This window comes from Mus musculus, chromosome 18, assembly GCF_000001635.26.
Source record: "Mus musculus strain C57BL/6J chromosome 18, GRCm38.p6 C57BL/6J".
Taxonomy (NCBI): Eukaryota; Metazoa; Chordata; class Mammalia; order Rodentia; family Muridae; genus Mus; species Mus musculus.
Window position 1 is genome coordinate 77,281,434 of NC_000084.6, and position 17,730 is coordinate 77,299,163.

A 17,730-nucleotide genomic window follows, 5' to 3' on the forward strand; every position below is an offset into this window, starting at 1 on the left:
GTGCTCTCATGGGCTGTGAAGCTCAGGTGTCTCCTTGGTGGTGGCCCCTACATGCCCTTGGAGTGGCCTGGAGGGGTCCTTCCTCCCCGTCTCCCTCCCTGTCGTGAGGCCAGGTGGGAAGCGGACGCCAGGACGTTATGTCACTTGAGTCTCTGCAAAGGGGAGTGACGGGGAGGAAAGAGGACAACCTTCTCATTTTCATGAATAAGTGATAGGGCTTAAGGAGAAGCTCTGGGGCTGGTGCAGAGTGAGAGACGGTGGCAGAGAAGGGCTGGGGACAGAAAGAAGAAAACAGGACGGGGTGCGGGGCCGGCAGAGCGCTGCGTTAGGCTGAGGCACCAGAGAAGAGGAAAGCGGGACAGAACTTTGGGATTGGGGACCCAGGAGACCCAGGGAGAGCCTGACCTGAAACCCTAGTGGGGGGCGGGGGGCTCTTCAGCTTGGTGAGTGAGAGACAGAGGTCCAAGGAAGCCAGGAAGGTGAACCGGTGAGCCTATAGGGTCCCAGAAGAGGCAGGTAGCAAAATGATGGCCCAGAAGAAGAAGCGGAGGAAGAAAGACATTGACTTCCTGGGCTTGTACGAGGAGGAGCTGCTGAACTACGACTCGGAGGATGGCGAGGATGAGTTGGAACATGAGTACTACAAAGCCAAGGGTACCGGCGGCGTGGGGTCGCTGGTGGCGTCGGGCCCCGGGCTGCGTGGGGCTGCGGGTGGCGTCGGGAGGCGTGGGGCTGCGGAATCTGTCCTTCTGAGGAGAGCTTTGCAGTTCTGGACCATTGCTTATACAGTTAGTTGCTTTGCATGCCCTGCATGTCTGGGGGTCAGAGGGCCCCGTGGAGCTGGAGATGAGGCATCTTTCTGGTTGGCACAGCTTTCTGGTTGGCAACTTTTTGGTTGGCAGAATATGCTATTGTAGTGCGGGGACGGCCTCCTATTCTCAGCTAGCTGCATTGATCTATTTGAGTTAATAAAGTAACAAATTAAGACTGAGGACCCGTCTGTGCATAACACAGGATGGAGAAGTACCGAGGGATGAACTTGCCGGTGCACACGTGTGTGGCACCACACACACCAGGATGGGAGCATTTCCACCTCCCCCCTCTCCCTGCCCCCACAGAGCTCCTTAGGATCTCTGCCGATCCTACAAGTCTACCTCCGTGACTCTATCTCCACACACAGCTTATCACTGCTCTTTAACTTCGTATAAACAGAGTCACTCGATGTGTGTTTCTTTGGGAGATAAGTCTCACTCTGTGGTTCAGGTTTGTTTTTCTTAGGCTATACTCACTGTGTAGCCCAGGCTAGTCTTAAATGCTCAGCCATCCTCGTGTCCCCTGTGCCTGGTGCTGGCATTACAGGGTGAGCTCTGAGTTTTGTGGTGTGTATATATTTGTGTCTATCTTCTTTCCTACCACCCTGCCCAAGAGATTCGTGCATGGTGTAACCCGAGGCACAGTTTGCTATTTTTACTCACAGATACGATTGCATTTTACGAACACCTCACTAGTGATTTGACCATTCTCTCGAGATGAACATTTGCATTGCTTGTGCCTTGATTTTTGTACTGTTGTGAAGAAGGCTGCTACAGGTCTTGGACACATACCCTCATTTCTCCAGGATTTATAACTGCAAGTTGAAGTGCTGGGTTACAGGGTGAGCATCTGTTCACCTCTCGGTGCTGACAGCCACTCATGCACCCCTGCCATCCGGGAGGGACAGTGGCTTCACATTCTGACATTGCTTGGTATGGTCAATTCTTCATTTCAGCCATTCTGGTGGGCACATGGTGGCATCTTCCTGGGGGTTTAGTTTTCATGTCCCTGATGAGTAGTGGCCCTGAGCGTGCTCATTTGTGGTTCTCCTGTATTTGACAGTCATTTGAGTATCTTTGGTGACATGTTAAGTTATTTTTGCATTTTTTCAGTGTTACTGAAGTATATAGTTTATTATCATAAAGTACATATATTTTGAATGTCCTTTTTACATGATAGAGACCGAGGGTTCCTTGTGTTGTTCCCAGGCAGCTTCCTGTTCCCAGTTCCAGTCAGCCATTCTTCTGTCTCCTGTTACAGCCGGTCTCATTTGCTGTTAGTGGCTTCACATAAATATCATTGTAAGGAATAAGTATTTTGTGTCTATGGATGCGCTGCACAGTGTGTGTCCGTAGCTCACTGCTTTTCATTGCTGAGTGGTATGGTTTGTTTACCCATTCACCTGTCGATGGACACTTAAAGTTTATCATTTGGGTCTACTAAAAGTATACTATGAACATTGAGTTCATGGGGCTTTGTGTGTGTTTGCTTTTGTCTCTCTTGGGTCAAACCCAAAAAACTGGATGCTTTTGATCTTATGATAAGTGATTGTCTATTGGTATTTAAAAGAATGCAGTATCTGTTTCTTCTTTATCAGTATGAATTATTCATAGTTTCTAGGTATGAGTCCTTTGCTAGATGTGTTCCAAACGCCACATCTTCATCTGTGACTCACTCTGCCATTTTCTTGATGGTCTTAAATGTCATTAAGTTCAGATGAGCAACTCCTATAAGTAAGTGTCTGGCTTAGGGAGTAGCTGTGAACCCCTGAGTGAGCCGGTGAATCAGCCTTCCCATTTCTGCCTGAACACCAGACCCACCTCTTCTCTAAATTAAGTATCTCTGGGCCTCTGTCTACAATTTTCAAATGATGTGGTCCTGGCATTTCCACCAGGCTGGCCATTCTCCTGGAGCTACTTGACTCAGAAATGCCTGTGTGCAGGTAGGTGATGTCAGAGATGCCCTGTGTGCACATCGGTGATGCAGACAGTGCTCAGGTTGCCCTGGGGTTCAGGCTGCGATGACTCAAGCCATGGCATGAGTATCGTGAGAGCCAGAGTCCATTGCTTTCCCCGTTCATGGCTTCTCTGATGAGCTTTGCCAGACTCAGGCACATCCTGTGTTCCTCTCATCCCCAGACACGGCAGATCCAGTTCTTCACAGGCAAGGAAGGACCATGTTAGAATCTGTGGTGCTCTTGAATAGCACAGAATTATCTGCACACCATGTTCATGGTGCTTGAGCTAATCCGCTGTCTGCCAAAGGAACAGGTGTTAGCTCTTGGATGAAATTGGCTTTTTCTGCATAAACAATAGCTTTAAAAGAGAAAGGCTATTTATTATCTTCTGTGTGTCAGGGCCTCACATTTCCAATTCCAGGAACAGTTCTGCAAAGCAGATATTAACGTCTAGTGCTATAGGCAGCTAGGTAAAAAGCCATCCTGTTCCTAAGTGGAGAGTCAGTGGCTACCCAAGACCTCTGCGGCACTGACAACCAACGCTTTGTCCCAGCATCCAGAGACTCACAGGCTTTCAGTGGGGATAATGACACCTGGAACACACCCTCCATAGGTCCAGATGCTACAGATGCTAGGCTCCACCTTCCACCTGGCAACTCTGTTACTTTGTATATGGGACAAACTCCTCTGGCAGAATGGACTGCCACAACTGATAGTTTTGAATAATGAATATTTATATCCCAAATAGCAACTCAATCCTTAAGACCTCCTCAAGAGAGCTCAAATATATTCTGCTCCTGAGGACCTGGCCTGAAAAGGACAGAACTAGGAATGAGAAATAGGTTTGCAGCAAGAATCAAGCGTGATACATGGAGCCTGTACCTCAGACTGGACACGCAGTAAATCATCTACCATTGTGGTTATGGTGCAGCTACCAAGCACTGGTATTTGTGCATTTCCACGATGTAGTGCACAGCTGACACACACCCCGAGGATTTCACATACCCTCCCCACATCTGACCGGCTCTTCACATTGTAAATTCTTCCTTCCCAATGACGTTGTTATTTCCTCTTGGTCAGCCTCCCTGGCCACACACGTGTGTGGTCGGTTCCCTGAGTCAGCGTTTCCAGCCCACGCATGATTCAGAGGCAAAGTCTTCTCACAGAGTAGAATGGGGCTGCACACTTCATTTGGAGATAGGAATAGCAAACTGGATAAGGTTGGTGTGTGCTATTCATGCTTCTCGGCAGAGGTGACGTGGCTCTGGGGGTGGCTGGCTGCAGCAACCTTGCCCAGGCCACGTGTGAATTGGGCTTCTGGGAGTTGATTCTACAAATAGATCCAAGATGCATTCCTATAGTTTTGCTAATACTCTTCCTGGCCATAGAATGGCCCTGCTCATCCTGCTCGGTTCACATGGCTGTAACAGATCCTGCCTGTTTTGGGCAAGGTTCCTACTGCTGTGAAGAGGCACCATGACCACAGTAATTTTTATAAAGGCAAACGTTTAATTGGAGCTGGTTTTATAGTTCAGAGGTTTAGTCCATTATTGTCATGGTGGGAAGCATGGTGGCACGCAGCAGACATAGTGCCAGAGAAGAAGCTGAGAGTGCTACAATTGGATGGACAGGCAACAAGTAGAGAGCCTGTCTTGAGCTTCTGAAACCTCAAAGCCCACCCCCTCCCAGTGACACACTTCTCCCTACAAGGCTACACCTCTCAATCCTTTCCAATAGTGCAACTCCCTGTGAGCCTGTGGGGGCCATTTTTCATTCAAACCACCGAATGGCCTTTTCTAAGAATCTTCATAGATCCTCCAATCAGCAAGTATACAGCTTCTGTCATCCTGACCAGGAATGGTGTTGACAACAAGCCATGCAAGCTCAAGATGACCATGAGAGGGAACTCAGTGACCCAGACAAAGACATACTCCTTGTTGAAAAACTGTCTATTCCGTCCTTAGGTGGCTTAGCCATGCAGAATGAAGCTGGTCTTGTCTGCGAGCTTTCAGAGTCCTCTGCCAAAGCAGTGTGTGGTATTGAGAGTGAGTTTTTAGTCAGTAGGAGTTGGTGTGGATTTGACCTTGGTTCAGGGTTGTGAGCATGGGATTCTGGGTTCCCTCCTGAGCCTACAGTCTGCCTTTTCCCCTCCTTTTTCCAGTGTATGAGGTGGTCACAGCCACAGGGGATGTTCGTGGTGCAGGGACAGATGCCAATGTGTTCATCACACTCTTTGGAGAGAATGGGCTCTCTCCCAAGCTCCATCTCACCAGCAAGTGAGTACCATTCTGGGTTGGTGGGATTCTGGGGTGTTAGTTTGGCTGACCAAATTCTAGAACCCAGTGGTGGCCTTCTACTCTGTAGAGATGGACAGTTGGACCACAGGCATGTTAAATGATAAGAATTCTCTGTCAACAATCCAAGCATCATCCTGGGATTGCACAATGCTTTCCTGACAATCCTCCTTGGTCACATTCTAGACTTTGTAAACAGTAAGGTCTAGTTTGGACCTTCCAAGAATTCATGTGTATCCCTTGATGATGGAGAGTTGAACAATTAGGACCAAGAACCCAGGTCTCGGGCCAGCTTTTACTATCCTGCTCCTTTACTATCCTGTAACTTTGCCAAAATCTCATGGTCTCCAAGGCCTTGATTTCCTTACCTTCCATCCTAGGGCAGTTGAGATCATGAGTGTCATAAAGAACATGTGTGAGGGAGCCATGACTTTGAGATGCTCTATACTGAGAGGTCTCATGATGGCCAGCATCATACTTAACTTACCTGGGAGTTGTGTATAGTCAGTCACATGCCATGTGTATGTGTGTGCATCGGTGTGTGCTCTGCATACATGGAGTCCTTTGCTTTTTATAACCCTGAAGGCAGAGACTGTTGCTTTCTTTTTGGTTTGCTCCATTATTGCGCGCACGTGCGCGCGCGCACACACACACACATACACACACACACACACACACACACACACACACACACACACGCAAACACAGCATGCTCTTGCTCACTGCCTTTCACTCAGCCTGTGTGCCGCCTGGGAAGATTTGACTTGTGGGCTGGCTCTGGGCCCACAATGCCCTTCATCTTTCAGAGTACCCCACTTCTGGTTATCTAACCCACTGGGGTTCTGGGCAGAATTCTGATTGCGGAAAAGTTTCACAACCTCTTAGATCTACTGATGTTTCTACTCCATTCATAGGAAAGCTGAGGCCCAGGAAGAAGTATTGATGGTTCACAGTCATGAAGTTTTTTTCTGTGGGAAATGTGGTACTTCATTTACATTTACGCTCTAGACATTTGAATAGACATTTGAATAGACAACATGACTTTGTGGCCCTGGAGCATGAAGAGATCCTCTTCTAGACCCGCTGGCACTATAGGTCGTGGTCTCTAGGGTTTATGGCCTGGTACCTCCTGGGGCTAAGAAGGGAAGGTATAGAGAGGTATAGAGAAGGTATAGAGAAGGTATAGAGAGGTATAGAGAAGGTATAGAGAGGTATAGAGAAGGTATAGAGAGGTGGGGTGGCCATGCTAGAAGACTTGGGACTCTGTGCTTTAGGGTTGGCAGTCTTGTTATGTGTGAGTACTAACTTAGAGCCATGGCCCCCATGTAGCAATGTGAAGATGGGCATAATCCTATTCCGTCCGTTTCTGCAGAACAGGGTACCTGCCTCCTTGTCTGCTCGTACTGCACGTGACTCTCGTGGAAGTCTTTCCCTCTTGTGATGTGGGCACGGTAAAGGGAATACATGAAATATCCATACTTTTTGCCATGTGTCCCCTCGGAGGGAGGAGAATGCCACTAGCCCTGGCAAGGGGGCTTTCTGGTGTTTGCAGTCTCTTAAAAGCAAAACCATCCTTTGATCTTCTTGTAGTGGACTCTCATGGCCCTTCTTCCTTTTATGCACCTATAACCCTCTCAGCTTCCTCCCCCTCTGCTTGTCCATTTGCCAAACTTTCTCTCAGGGAGGCCCAGGTCACTGATGTCACACACTGAGAAGGGTTGTCACTGAGTCTTCACAGCCTGGGGGTCCGGCTTTTAACCTTTCATCTCCACAGGAAAAGAAAGACTACCTGGTGGTGCATGGGGAGTTATGGATAGATTGACAGGGCCAGGAGGGAATGGGAGGCAGCTTCTTCAGTCTCCAGCCCAGTCCAGAGGTAGGAATTTGTAATCCCTGAGACTGCAGAGGTCTGAAGGGAGGCTCCTGGAGAGGACCTGTGTCATGCTTGAAGTTGGGAGCAAAAACAGGAGGATGGGCATGGGTGGGGATATCAGCTGGGTGCTGCTGAGAGTAGAGAGGGCTGGGCAGGGAGGTGGTGGTCCTGCAGCTGAGGCTGGAAGTGAGGTTTCCTGTGTCTGTCCTGGCTCATGATGACACCGTAGACACCGGAGGTATCATGTGGCCATAGTGACATTTCACAGCGAAGGACATGAGCTAGGCCTTCAGTGCCGAATGAACTCAGATACTGGAGGAATACAAATGATTGGGTACACCCAGAGAAACTGTGAGAGTATAGAGAGTAGAGGTCCTGCGGGGGACCCAGCCGGAACTGCTGTGGAGCCATGTTTCTGTGCTGAGGCATACGGGAACAGTTGGAGGCCACACCGGAAGCCAAGTGGTGAATGCTGAGTTGACACTGGCTGCTGATGTCACCTCGTTAGTGAGCATGGTGGAGGGGAAACAGAGGCCAGAATCTGGCCACATGGAGAAAGCAAGGGAAAAGAATACAAAGAAAATGGTGTACAATTCTGCCCACAGCATCCCTGCAGCTCACGCTGGGAATTGAGTCCAGGAGGGAAATGTGGCTTTCTGAGGGTTTGGGATGTATCACATAGGGTGGCAGCTAAGGTCACCACCAAGTCCCATGTCATTAACATTGGATGTGCTGCCTCTGTCTCCTTACATTGTCTGCTGATTCTTCTCCATACCCAACCAGCTCCAAGACAAAACTATTGAGTTACCTGGAGCAGGGATCCTTGTTCACACACACACACACACACACACACACACATGCACACACACATGCACACATACACACACACATGCACACACACACACGCACACACACATACACACACACACATACACATACACACACACACACTTGCACATGTGCGTGCACTCACTTGTACACATAATCTTGCACATACACTCACATAAGCACACGCTTGCACACACACTTACACACTTACTTTGGTATGTAAGAGACCTCTCTGATAGCTCTGGGACCAAGAAAGGCCCTGTGCAAACACTGCCCAGTGCAAACAAGTCAACGCTTGTTCCCTCAGTATTAAAATTCAACCTTGATCTTTTCTGACACTTCTCCTGGCCCCTTTCCACAGCCTTTGGTAATGGCATCTTTCATCTCGTATCTCCTGGTCCACACTTTTTCTGCCTCACCCTGATTTGAGCAAATTCCTGTCCCTTTTCCTGTATCCTGGAACATAGAATCTTGCCCCTCACCCAGCATAATTTAATTCCCATTTCAAGAAGATCTTTGCTATCTGACTTCTGGGCAGTACAGAATACGACATGCCCACTCAGTTTCCCACATGTGACTTTTTACCCAACCTTCACCCCAGTGAGGTCCTTATAAAATGATTTCCAGAGGAAATCCCCATCTTCTGGATGTCCTGTCCTCCCCAACCCCATTGCCCAGGAGGCCACATGTTTAAGACATGGCAAAAGGATGGGATCTCATGTATTTTATGGTTTGTTTCCCACTGAAAATTCACACCCCAGTGTGTTGGAGAACATCTGGCATTTTAGTTTAGATTTTTTTTTTTTTGGTGGTGTGTGTGTGTGGGGAAGGGGTCTGTCTTGTTAGTGGCTAAAATGCTGGGTACAGCTTTCTGAGGCTCTCTCTGAGGGAAGCCCCCGCTGAATGGTGACATGAACAGTGCCCTGAGCTACACTTTATCTGAGGATGGTGCGGAAGCCATGGTGGGTCTCTCTGTCTTCCCACTGGGAAGGGTGAAGAAGAGGCCTGCGTTTCTGCTTGTTTTGGGATTTCTAAGCCAGGCTTGGTCAATTTCCTAAAGCAATTGCATTCTGATTTATTAGAAATGGGCTTTTCAGATCTGATTCCAGAGTGGGTGGGGCTGGGGGCTTGTGTGGGATAGTCCCAGCCTCTCCCTGAAAATGGCCAGGCAATGGAGTTTGTCTGCAGCCCTTTCTTCTTCGGAGACAGGGTGTTACTGTATGTCAAGATTGGTCTCCATGGGACAAACACTAATAAAGGTCATATCATGTCTATCCGGCACCAGCCTTTAGGTGGCCTAGGCTGCTCCTGCTCCTGCTGGTCATGCAGATCTTTCTCCCTGGGTCTGTGTTCCTCACCACAGGCTGCAGAGTAGCAAGGGTTAGTTATTCAACAGCACACGTGTTCAGGGGTCCCCTCTGCTGAAGGCAGCTTTCTGAGCTTTCCTGCCAGAACCCTCATTAGAGGTACCTCAGAAGCCTAGCTTCTCCCTCCAGACACATCAGTGGCTGAAATGGTCCGGGAACACTTCCTGCCTTGACCCCTGCTCCCCATAGTCTATTTTCTAGGTTCTGTGGACTTTTAGAAGATGACGCCTACCATCCTTAGACCTTCAGCAGCCTGTGAGCTGAGTTGGGTGTTGGGAGGGAACGGGGGCGAAGGGATCTGAAGTATGAGGAATCACAAAAGCAGTATGTGCTTCTTGGAAAAAAATGTAAAAGTTCATATAGACAAGAACAAGTAAGACTTCATAGACTTAGCCTCTGGGTGTGGCATGGTACATTTGTATAAATTCTCCCACTCATTGTTTTTAAATGAAAGTACTGTCATCCTGTTTGTATTGATTGCTCTGTTCTCAGATTCCATCTCAACAGGGTTTTTAAAAGCTTGTATCATAAACATCTTCAAGTGTTCTTTTATAATAGAATTCTTAATAGGTACAAAACATTCGATCATATAACTTCCCAGGGCATCTTTTCCTTAGGGTGTTTACTTAATGCAGAGACTCTTGTTGACTTATTCTTAAAATCTGTTGCTTTGTGCCATGAATGGAAAAAGAAATTACCACTGACTCACTTTCTTTGGTTTCTCATTCACAAAATCCTAACGTGCAGAATCGACGTCTGTGTTTTCCTTCCAAGTGGCTTCACAGCTGCTGGGACGGAACCAGGAGCTGGGCTGTCCTGTTCTTCTCTCTCAGATGCAAACCCCACATCAGCAAGCAGGCCTCCAGGGGGACTGATTTGGTTTGGTTTCCTTTTCAACACTGGATACAAATGCTTTATCTTCCCAGGAAGGAGATCAAACCATTCTTTGGAGGAACCGTTTTATCTGTGAACTTGAAGCAGCATCGCTCGGCTCCTTCCTCATCTGAGCTCGTGCTCAGCCAGCAGCCTTGGAGTCTCCATTTCCTACATAAACCTAGGATCTTCCCAGCCTCCCCTCCCCCCTTCTCTGTCCCCAGGCTTCTCTTTGGGTCCCCCTTTCCCTGACAAGGCTGTCTTAGAACATCTTCATGGGCTCATGGGCTCTGTTCTTTTGTAGGAGGCTGGGGCCCCACCTCATTGTGCCCTGCCTCTTAAGGAAACTTCTCCCCAAGGCAGATGGCTCTCCAATGTGGGTCCAACTTGCAGAATCCCAGCTTCTGGTCCCTGAAGAACCTGGAAGGTCCCCTGTGCCTGACTTTCAGCCTGTGGCCTGGGGACAAGGCCCTTCACTTCTTTTATTTTGAAGAACACAGATAAGCCAGTAATTGCTATTGACCATAAGCTCGGTTATTTAACATTTTACAGCTGTGACAGATACCTAAAACAAACCAGGGCAGTCGACAGCATGGATTTTTGGAGACGTGGCAAGTCAGCACCGGTTGTGAAGGAAGCTGTTCAAATTACAGCAACCAGGAAATGAAGAGAGGAAGAGGAGTCACCACAGGGTCCCAATATCCCCTTCAAGGGCATAGCCTCCGTGATCTGACTTCCCTCCGCTGGGCTCTGCCTTCTTTATTGTGCAGTGTTGGGAATCAAACCATGCTAGGAAAATGTTTTATCTTATCACTGGGCCCAACCTCTTAAAGGCTCCCAAACAACGATTGGGGTAGGTGTGGGGGTGTGAGATTTAAAAGGGCTTTGGGAATACATTTAAGGTGTAAACCATCGCACAGGCAAATGTCTTCTGTGCTTTTCCTCTTCCTGTCTGTGTGCTGGGCTCTGGTTAAGAGCATAGACTCTCAAACGAGAGGGCTCAGCTAGGAGGCAGAAAAAGCTGCTGTCAGATCTGGGCTGCCATGGCTGGATTCCGGGCCCACACAGAGGGTGAAGTAGATCTGATATGAGACGACTCAGGTGTCCACTCCAGAAGATGCTGGGGCAAGGGTCTCCGGCCTCCTGTGTGCAGCACTTCAATGTAGGTTGTGCAGAAGCTGGGACTAGCCTGGGCTCTACACTGCCTCACACCTCGGGGGGAATTTCCTCTGACTGCACTGTTGGCCAGGTGCCCCCTTCCTGTGTCTGCTTCCCTGGTTGCTGAGGGTGGGGGGGAGGGACCCCTTTTCTCATCACAATAGCAGGATCACAGGCTGCCACCCACCCCAGGTCTGCATCTACTTGGGACTGTGCTCTTCTCACAGAACAGGGCAGGTGACGGTAAGCCGAAAGGGGACCTTCAGATAAGAGGCTCCATCCATCCATTCATCCATCATCCATCACTCTCTCCTCTTCCCTGAGCTGGCCTCAGTTCTTCTACTAGATATCGGTTTGCTTGACCACACGATGGTGCTGGTATCAGCCACTGTTTGCCTTGGTGACTCATGCCAATGCTTAGTTGATCTCCTGGATGTGGGCCTCAGCATGATCCTGCCTGTCCTTCCTCTCCTCGTCTCTCTCTGATCAGGTCAGGGAGAAAGCTCAAAATGGTAGCTAGTTGCATGCAGCTCTCCCAGTGAGTGGGATATGGAGCAAGAAGAGGATGCCAACCTCTGGCTCGGTACCTGGGCCCGTGAGACGTGTTATTCAGACTAACTGCACTTGTTCACCACAGGAGTGAGTCTGCTTTCGAGAAAGCCAACGTTGACGTATTCCGGGTGCGAACCAATAACGTGGGCCTCATCTATAAAATCAGGTGAGCGTTTGCCCCCAACTGCAGTGGTGATGATCAAGTTTGATATTTTCTTGATGTTCAGTATCACTGGCTGCCCAAATTCCACCCCCTACCCCTTGAATCACAGAGCTCATAGCTCCTGCCGGTCCCATTAGAGACGTACTTTCATGGGCTAGGGCAATTTGATACTATTTCCCAGTAGCTCTTAAGAGACACTAAAGCAAGATAGTTGGGAGCAAATCTGTGGGTCCAAGTCCAAGGCCTTCTCTGTCTGTTGCTTTTTAGCTGTAGGATTCTGGACAGTTTATCTAACCATGCCTCTGCTTCCTCCTGTCGAATAATGGCGCCCCATCTATATAATGCTGGGCTCACTGAGTTGGCGCATAGCACAGTCACTGGTAAGCACTAAGCACTCAGTGAAGGTTGTGTTGCAAGGCCTAGGGAATAGAATCCCCCAATGTTCTCACTGGGGGGGTTTTCGTGAACTGTATGAAAAGGGGTAGCTCTCCTGTCTTCCTTTCCTTGTCTCTGCTAACCACCATGCTTTATGCTTGCTCTAAAGTCATTTGTGGTCTGATTGCCTCTAACTGCGATCTGGACATGGTTCAGATGCAGCCTCCACTCAGTCCTAACTCCACCCTCCCCAAGAGAAAATCTGGGACCATAGAGTCCCTTTGCTGGGAAAGTAGGAGGGCCTAAGAACCACAGGCACTGGTTATGTGCAGGGAGGGGAATATATACAGAGAAGATATGTGAGGAGGGGAATATATACAGAGCTCTTACAGGGAGGGCAGGAAAGGAGGTTGGCGTGTGGGAAATGGTCTTTCCTCAAAGTCTTGCCGGGGCCAAACTCTGTGCCAGGAAGAGGCATGTGACACTGTAGAGGACAGGCTGGACCCAGTGTAGCAGTCTGGTCATCTGTTGGTTGGGGTCATGGGCTTTACAGGACTGTGAGATTTTTGGATAAAGCCTCAAGTGTGATAGGTCAGCACGAGATGTCCCATGTCCCATGAGGTCATTTTGGGGAAGAAATTAGACAGAGGTGGGAGCTGTAGGAAGTGGGAGGAGATTTGGAACACAGATTCAGAAGAGTCTGTAACTATGTCCCCTAGTACAGAAGACAGGTGGCTACTGTGTCCCCTAGTATAGAAGACAGGTGGCTACTGTGTCCCCTAGTATAGAAGACAGGTGGCTACTGTGTCCCCTAGTACAGAAGACAGGTGGCTACTGTGTCCCCTAGTATAGAAGACAGGTGGCTACTGTGTCTCCTAGTACAGAAGACAGGTGGCTACTGTGTCCCCTAGTACAGAAGACAGGTGGCTACTGTGTCCCCTAGTATAGAAGACAGGTGGCTACTGTGTCCCCTAGTACAGAAGACAGGTGGCTACTGTGTCCCCTAGTACAGAAGACAGGTGGCTACTGTGTCCCCTAGTATAGAAGACAGGTGGCTACTGTGTCTCCTAGTACAGAAGACAGGTGGCTACTGTGTCCCCTAGTACAGAAGACAGGTGGCTACTGTGTCCCCTAGTATAGAAGACAGGTGGCTACTGTGTCCCCTAGTACAGAAGACAGGTGGCTACTGTGTCCCCTAGTACAAAAGACAGGTGGCTACTGTGAACTTAAAATATAGCTGACTCACACCAAGTGTGTTATGTGGACAAAACAGACACCAGATTTTTTTTTAAAAGACTTAACACAAGAAAAAGAATGTACAACATGTTGTTAATTTTTTACATGGTTATGTGGGAAATACAATATATTATTAAAATCCATTCTTCCAGCTTCTCTATGTCTTCAAAATCAAGGCTACTAGAAAAATTTAAAATTGTATGTGTGGTTCATGTGACGGTTCTGTGGGACAATGTTGGTTGGGATGGGGATCCTTGGATGTGGGACTAAGGGTCGTACCCGGAGTGAGAGTGACTGAGAGGGGGGCTTGATCAACTCAGAGTAATGAGGAAGGAACAGTTTACACTAGGGGCCAAGTTTAAAGGGCTAGGTGGCTTCTGCTTTCTACTCGCTCCTTCATGCCTTCCCTTCATAAGGTCTGGATCGGCTGCCTTTCTCATCTCAATTCTGATAGGCTTCAAGACTTGATAGGTACCTCCCATAGGTGCATGTACAGCTCAGGTCAGGGCAGACAGTGCCGTACTGGCAGAGACCAAGGTTAGGAAAGAGCCCAGAATCTGCCAGGCCCAATCAAGATGCTCCAACTGAGAGCTCCAGGGACTTGGATTTTCCCAGGAAATAAACTTATTTCCCTGTGGAAGTGTGGCACGTCTACCTTGCAAAATATCCCCATGAATAGATGAGGAAACTTAGAACCAAAGTAAGAAAATGACTGGACCTCTCTCTGGAGCAACCATTGGGTGCCCTCACGTAAAAGGGGCAGCATCTCGATTCTGCCAGTAAAGTGGGGGTGTTGGCTTCTCACCCCAGGATCGAGCATGATAACACAGGCTTGAATGCCAGCTGGTACCTGGACCGAGTTATAGTGACTGACATGAAGAGGCCACATCTCCGCTACTACTTCAACTGCAACAACTGGCTGAGCAAGGTGGAGGGTGACCGTCAGTGGTGCCGGGACCTGCTGGCCAGCTTCGACCCCATGGACATGCCAAGAGGTCAGTAGCTAGCCTTCTTTGCCCATCGTCCCTCTCTGCCTGGGCCTGGCTCCTTGCTGTGCTCTGGAACCCTACCTTCCCCCCGCACCATGTTTCCTCTTGACTTGGGCCACATAGAATCCTGTCTGTGCTGGGTAGTGTTTGTCTGCTGAAGGGAAAAGGGACTTTGGAATGGGAGGAGAGAGGCAGCTTCCCTGTGGTCAATAGAACAACACATTAGCAAACTCACCAGTTTAGTCCTGGTGCTGGCCCCAAGTCCCGCCACCCCCCCTTCAGTCCACCCTGGCAGAAGGAAGCATGTCCTCTATTCTCTGGCTATGACTCTCCATTTCTGCACCTATGTCTGACTTTCCATGTCTCATGCAACTCTGAGCACCAGACATTTTTGTTACGTCCAGAACACTAAACTTCAACTTCACTGATTCTTCAAAGAAAATGACATCAAGGGTTTATTTTCTTACAAAGCCAAATTTCATCATTGCACACAGTTTAGAAAATAAACACATGGAAATATAAAAGAGAATAATTTAATCACATCACCTGGAAAAATACCACCCACCAGTGACAGATGCATTAATTTCTAGCCCTTTCTGTGCATATGTGCTATGAAATAATAGGCTGGTATATCCTCTGTTCTATAGCATGGATATTTCTGTGCCATTAAATATTACTTAATGTTTCTATTTCTGGTGGCAGTGTGTTTTCTTAACCTGTCCTTAACCTGTGGGTCGTGACCCGCAAAAGACCACCAGAAAACACAGATATTTATATTACGACTCATAACAGTAGCAAAATTGTAGTTATGAAGTAGCGATGAGAATAATGTTGCAGTTGGGAGTCAGCACACCATGAGGAACTGTATCAAAGGGTTACAGCTTTAGGAAGGTTGGAAACCGCTGTGCTAGAATGTGTCATTCACTCACTACTCAGGTATTTGCTGAATACCTCATTATTGGACATTGGTGGTATGTTTCTCTCCTAAACAAAACACCTAAATGTGCCTTTGGGTTTCAAGATTCTTTCCTTATGATAAATTCCAAAGTGGAATTTCTAAGTCAAACAGTACACCCACGGTTAAAGCTTTTTAAAAAGTCATTTGGTATGATTGTGTGTGTTGCCCATGTGTGGCGGTCAGAGGACAACTTGTCAGAGTTTATTCTCGCCTCCCACCTTGTGGGTTCTGAGACTGAGATCAGCTTGTCAGGCTTGCAGCCAACGCCTTTGCCCACTGAGCCATCCTGCCCGCCTGGGTCAAGCTTTTGGTGGGCAATTCTCAATGGCACGGGAAGTCGTCATCAGACGGAGCACAGTCCCATGAATGTAGAATTGCCCACTTGGTTAGTAAAGTGTAATTTCTCAGCTGGATCATAGAAGGGCTTTTTAATATTCTTTCTTTGGTGACTAGAATGATTGAATATTTCATGTTTAGTGACAAGTTTTCATTTTGGTCTTTGCCAAATTCTATTATATGTACTTGAGGCTTACATAAAGTTATGAGAAATGTTATGATAGTAGAATGTTCTCTCTCTCTCTCTGGTGTGTGTGTATGTGTGTGTGTGTGTGTGTGTGTGTGTACACATATGGGAATTGTCTGCTCATTGCTCTCTGCCCTGTCTTTTCCTCTGGGGTAAATTCACAGATTCTCCTCACACTGTATGCATCCTGAGTTGCTGACAGAGTCTGTCAGGGTCAATCTGTAACAAGCTGCCATCTCTTCCTTCTCTCTTTCTCCTGTCCTTGACACTTCTCTACTTCCAGCTCTGCATCTTAATTCCTGCTTTGGCTACACAGAAGTCCAGGGCAGCGGCACTGTTGGGAGAAAAGCTTTTGGGAGACCCTGACTAAGGAAGCACAGGTACAGGGATGCAGGGATGCAGGGATGCAGGGATGCAGGGATGCAGGGATGCAGGGATGCAGGGATGCAGGGATGCAGGGATGCAGGGATGCAGGGATGCAGGGATACAGGGATACAGGGATACAGGGATGCAGGGATGCAGGGGTACAGGGATATAGGGATACAGGGCTATAGGGGTACGGGGGTATTGGGATACAGGGGTACAGGGATACAGGGGTACAGGGGTACAGGGATACAGGGATACAGGGGTACAGGGATCCAGGGGTCCAGGGATACAGGGATACAGGGATACAGGGATACAGGGATACAGGGATACAGGGATACAGGGATACAGGGATACAGGGATACAGGGATACAGGGATACAGGGATACAGGGATACAGGGATACAGGGATACAGGGATACAGGGATACAGGGATACAGGGATACAGGGATACAGGGATACAGGGATACAGGGATACAGGGATACAGCTCAATGGTCCTGCAGCTTTCCATGGTGTCACAGACCCAGCCGGTCAGATAGATGTCTGAGTCCTTACTTGAGCCCAGCCTCATCACTGACTGCAGGCCATTAGACTTTGGTACTTCCAGGCTAGAGTCCAGCTAAAGAAGAAAAAAAAACCCAAAAAACCCCCCAAAACAAAAAACCCTTCAAATATTGACACAACTGTATCAGTGGACAAAAGGCTAAGGCTTTTTGTTTCTCACCTGGAATTTCACCAACTTGATATTTGGCTGCTTCTGGAGGTCTTTGAGGATCAAAACTGGGAAGACAACTAGTCCTTCTCTCCTGTCGCTGGGTAGGTGGAGTGTCGAAAACCTGGAGGGTAGACAGTAATCGGAGGACAGAGGAAAGGACACAATTCAACGTATTATCAGCAGTGCTCAACATGGCCCAAGAGGACATGGTTGTTTGACAGACTTGTTACTCTTCTCTCCGTCCCTGAGGGGGGCCTGCTACAAGTTCTGACTGATATTCAACTGAACCTTCCTTCATTTCTTCTCTTTAGGGAAGGCAGACACTCTAGCAGGTCCGGAGGACCCTTAGACTGGGCTGATGAACCAGCAGGCAGCTGTGTGATGGGAAGACAGAAACTTTCTTCCTTTCTTTGTTTCTTTCTTTCTCACCTTCCTTCCTCCCTCCCTCCCTCCCTCTTTCCTTCTTTCCTTCTTTGCTTCTTTCCTTCTTTCCTTCTTTCCTTCTTTCCTTCTTTCCTTCCTTCCTTCCTTCCTTCCTTCCTCCCTCCCTCCCTCCCTCCCTCCCTCCCTCCCTCCCTCCCTTCCTTCCTTCCTTCCTTCCTTCCTTCCTCTTATTCACTTTATGTCCCACTCACTGCCTCCTCCTGGTCAGCCCTCCCACAATCCTTCACCATCCCTCCTCTCCTTCTCCTC

General features: G+C 48.4%; 1 protein-coding gene across 2 annotated transcripts in view; it reads left to right on the forward strand.

The window, feature by feature from the left end:
* The first annotated feature begins 224 nt into the window (after nucleotides 1–224).
* The window catches only part of Loxhd1 (lipoxygenase homology domains 1), a 161,275-nt gene continuing 143,769 nt past the window's right edge, over nucleotides 225–17,730 (forward strand). The window contains exons 1-4 of one of the 2 annotated variants that reach the window (NM_172834.3): nucleotides 225–654; nucleotides 4,932–5,046; nucleotides 11,801–11,881; nucleotides 14,300–14,484. In NM_172834.3, the coding sequence (NP_766422.2) occupies nucleotides 525–654; nucleotides 4,932–5,046; nucleotides 11,801–11,881; nucleotides 14,300–14,484 (511 nt within the window). In that variant the 5' untranslated portion in view covers nucleotides 225–524. The remainder of the gene's footprint in view (nucleotides 655–4,931; nucleotides 5,047–11,800; nucleotides 11,882–14,299; nucleotides 14,485–17,730) is intronic. The other variant, XM_006526434.1, reaches the window with a different exon arrangement.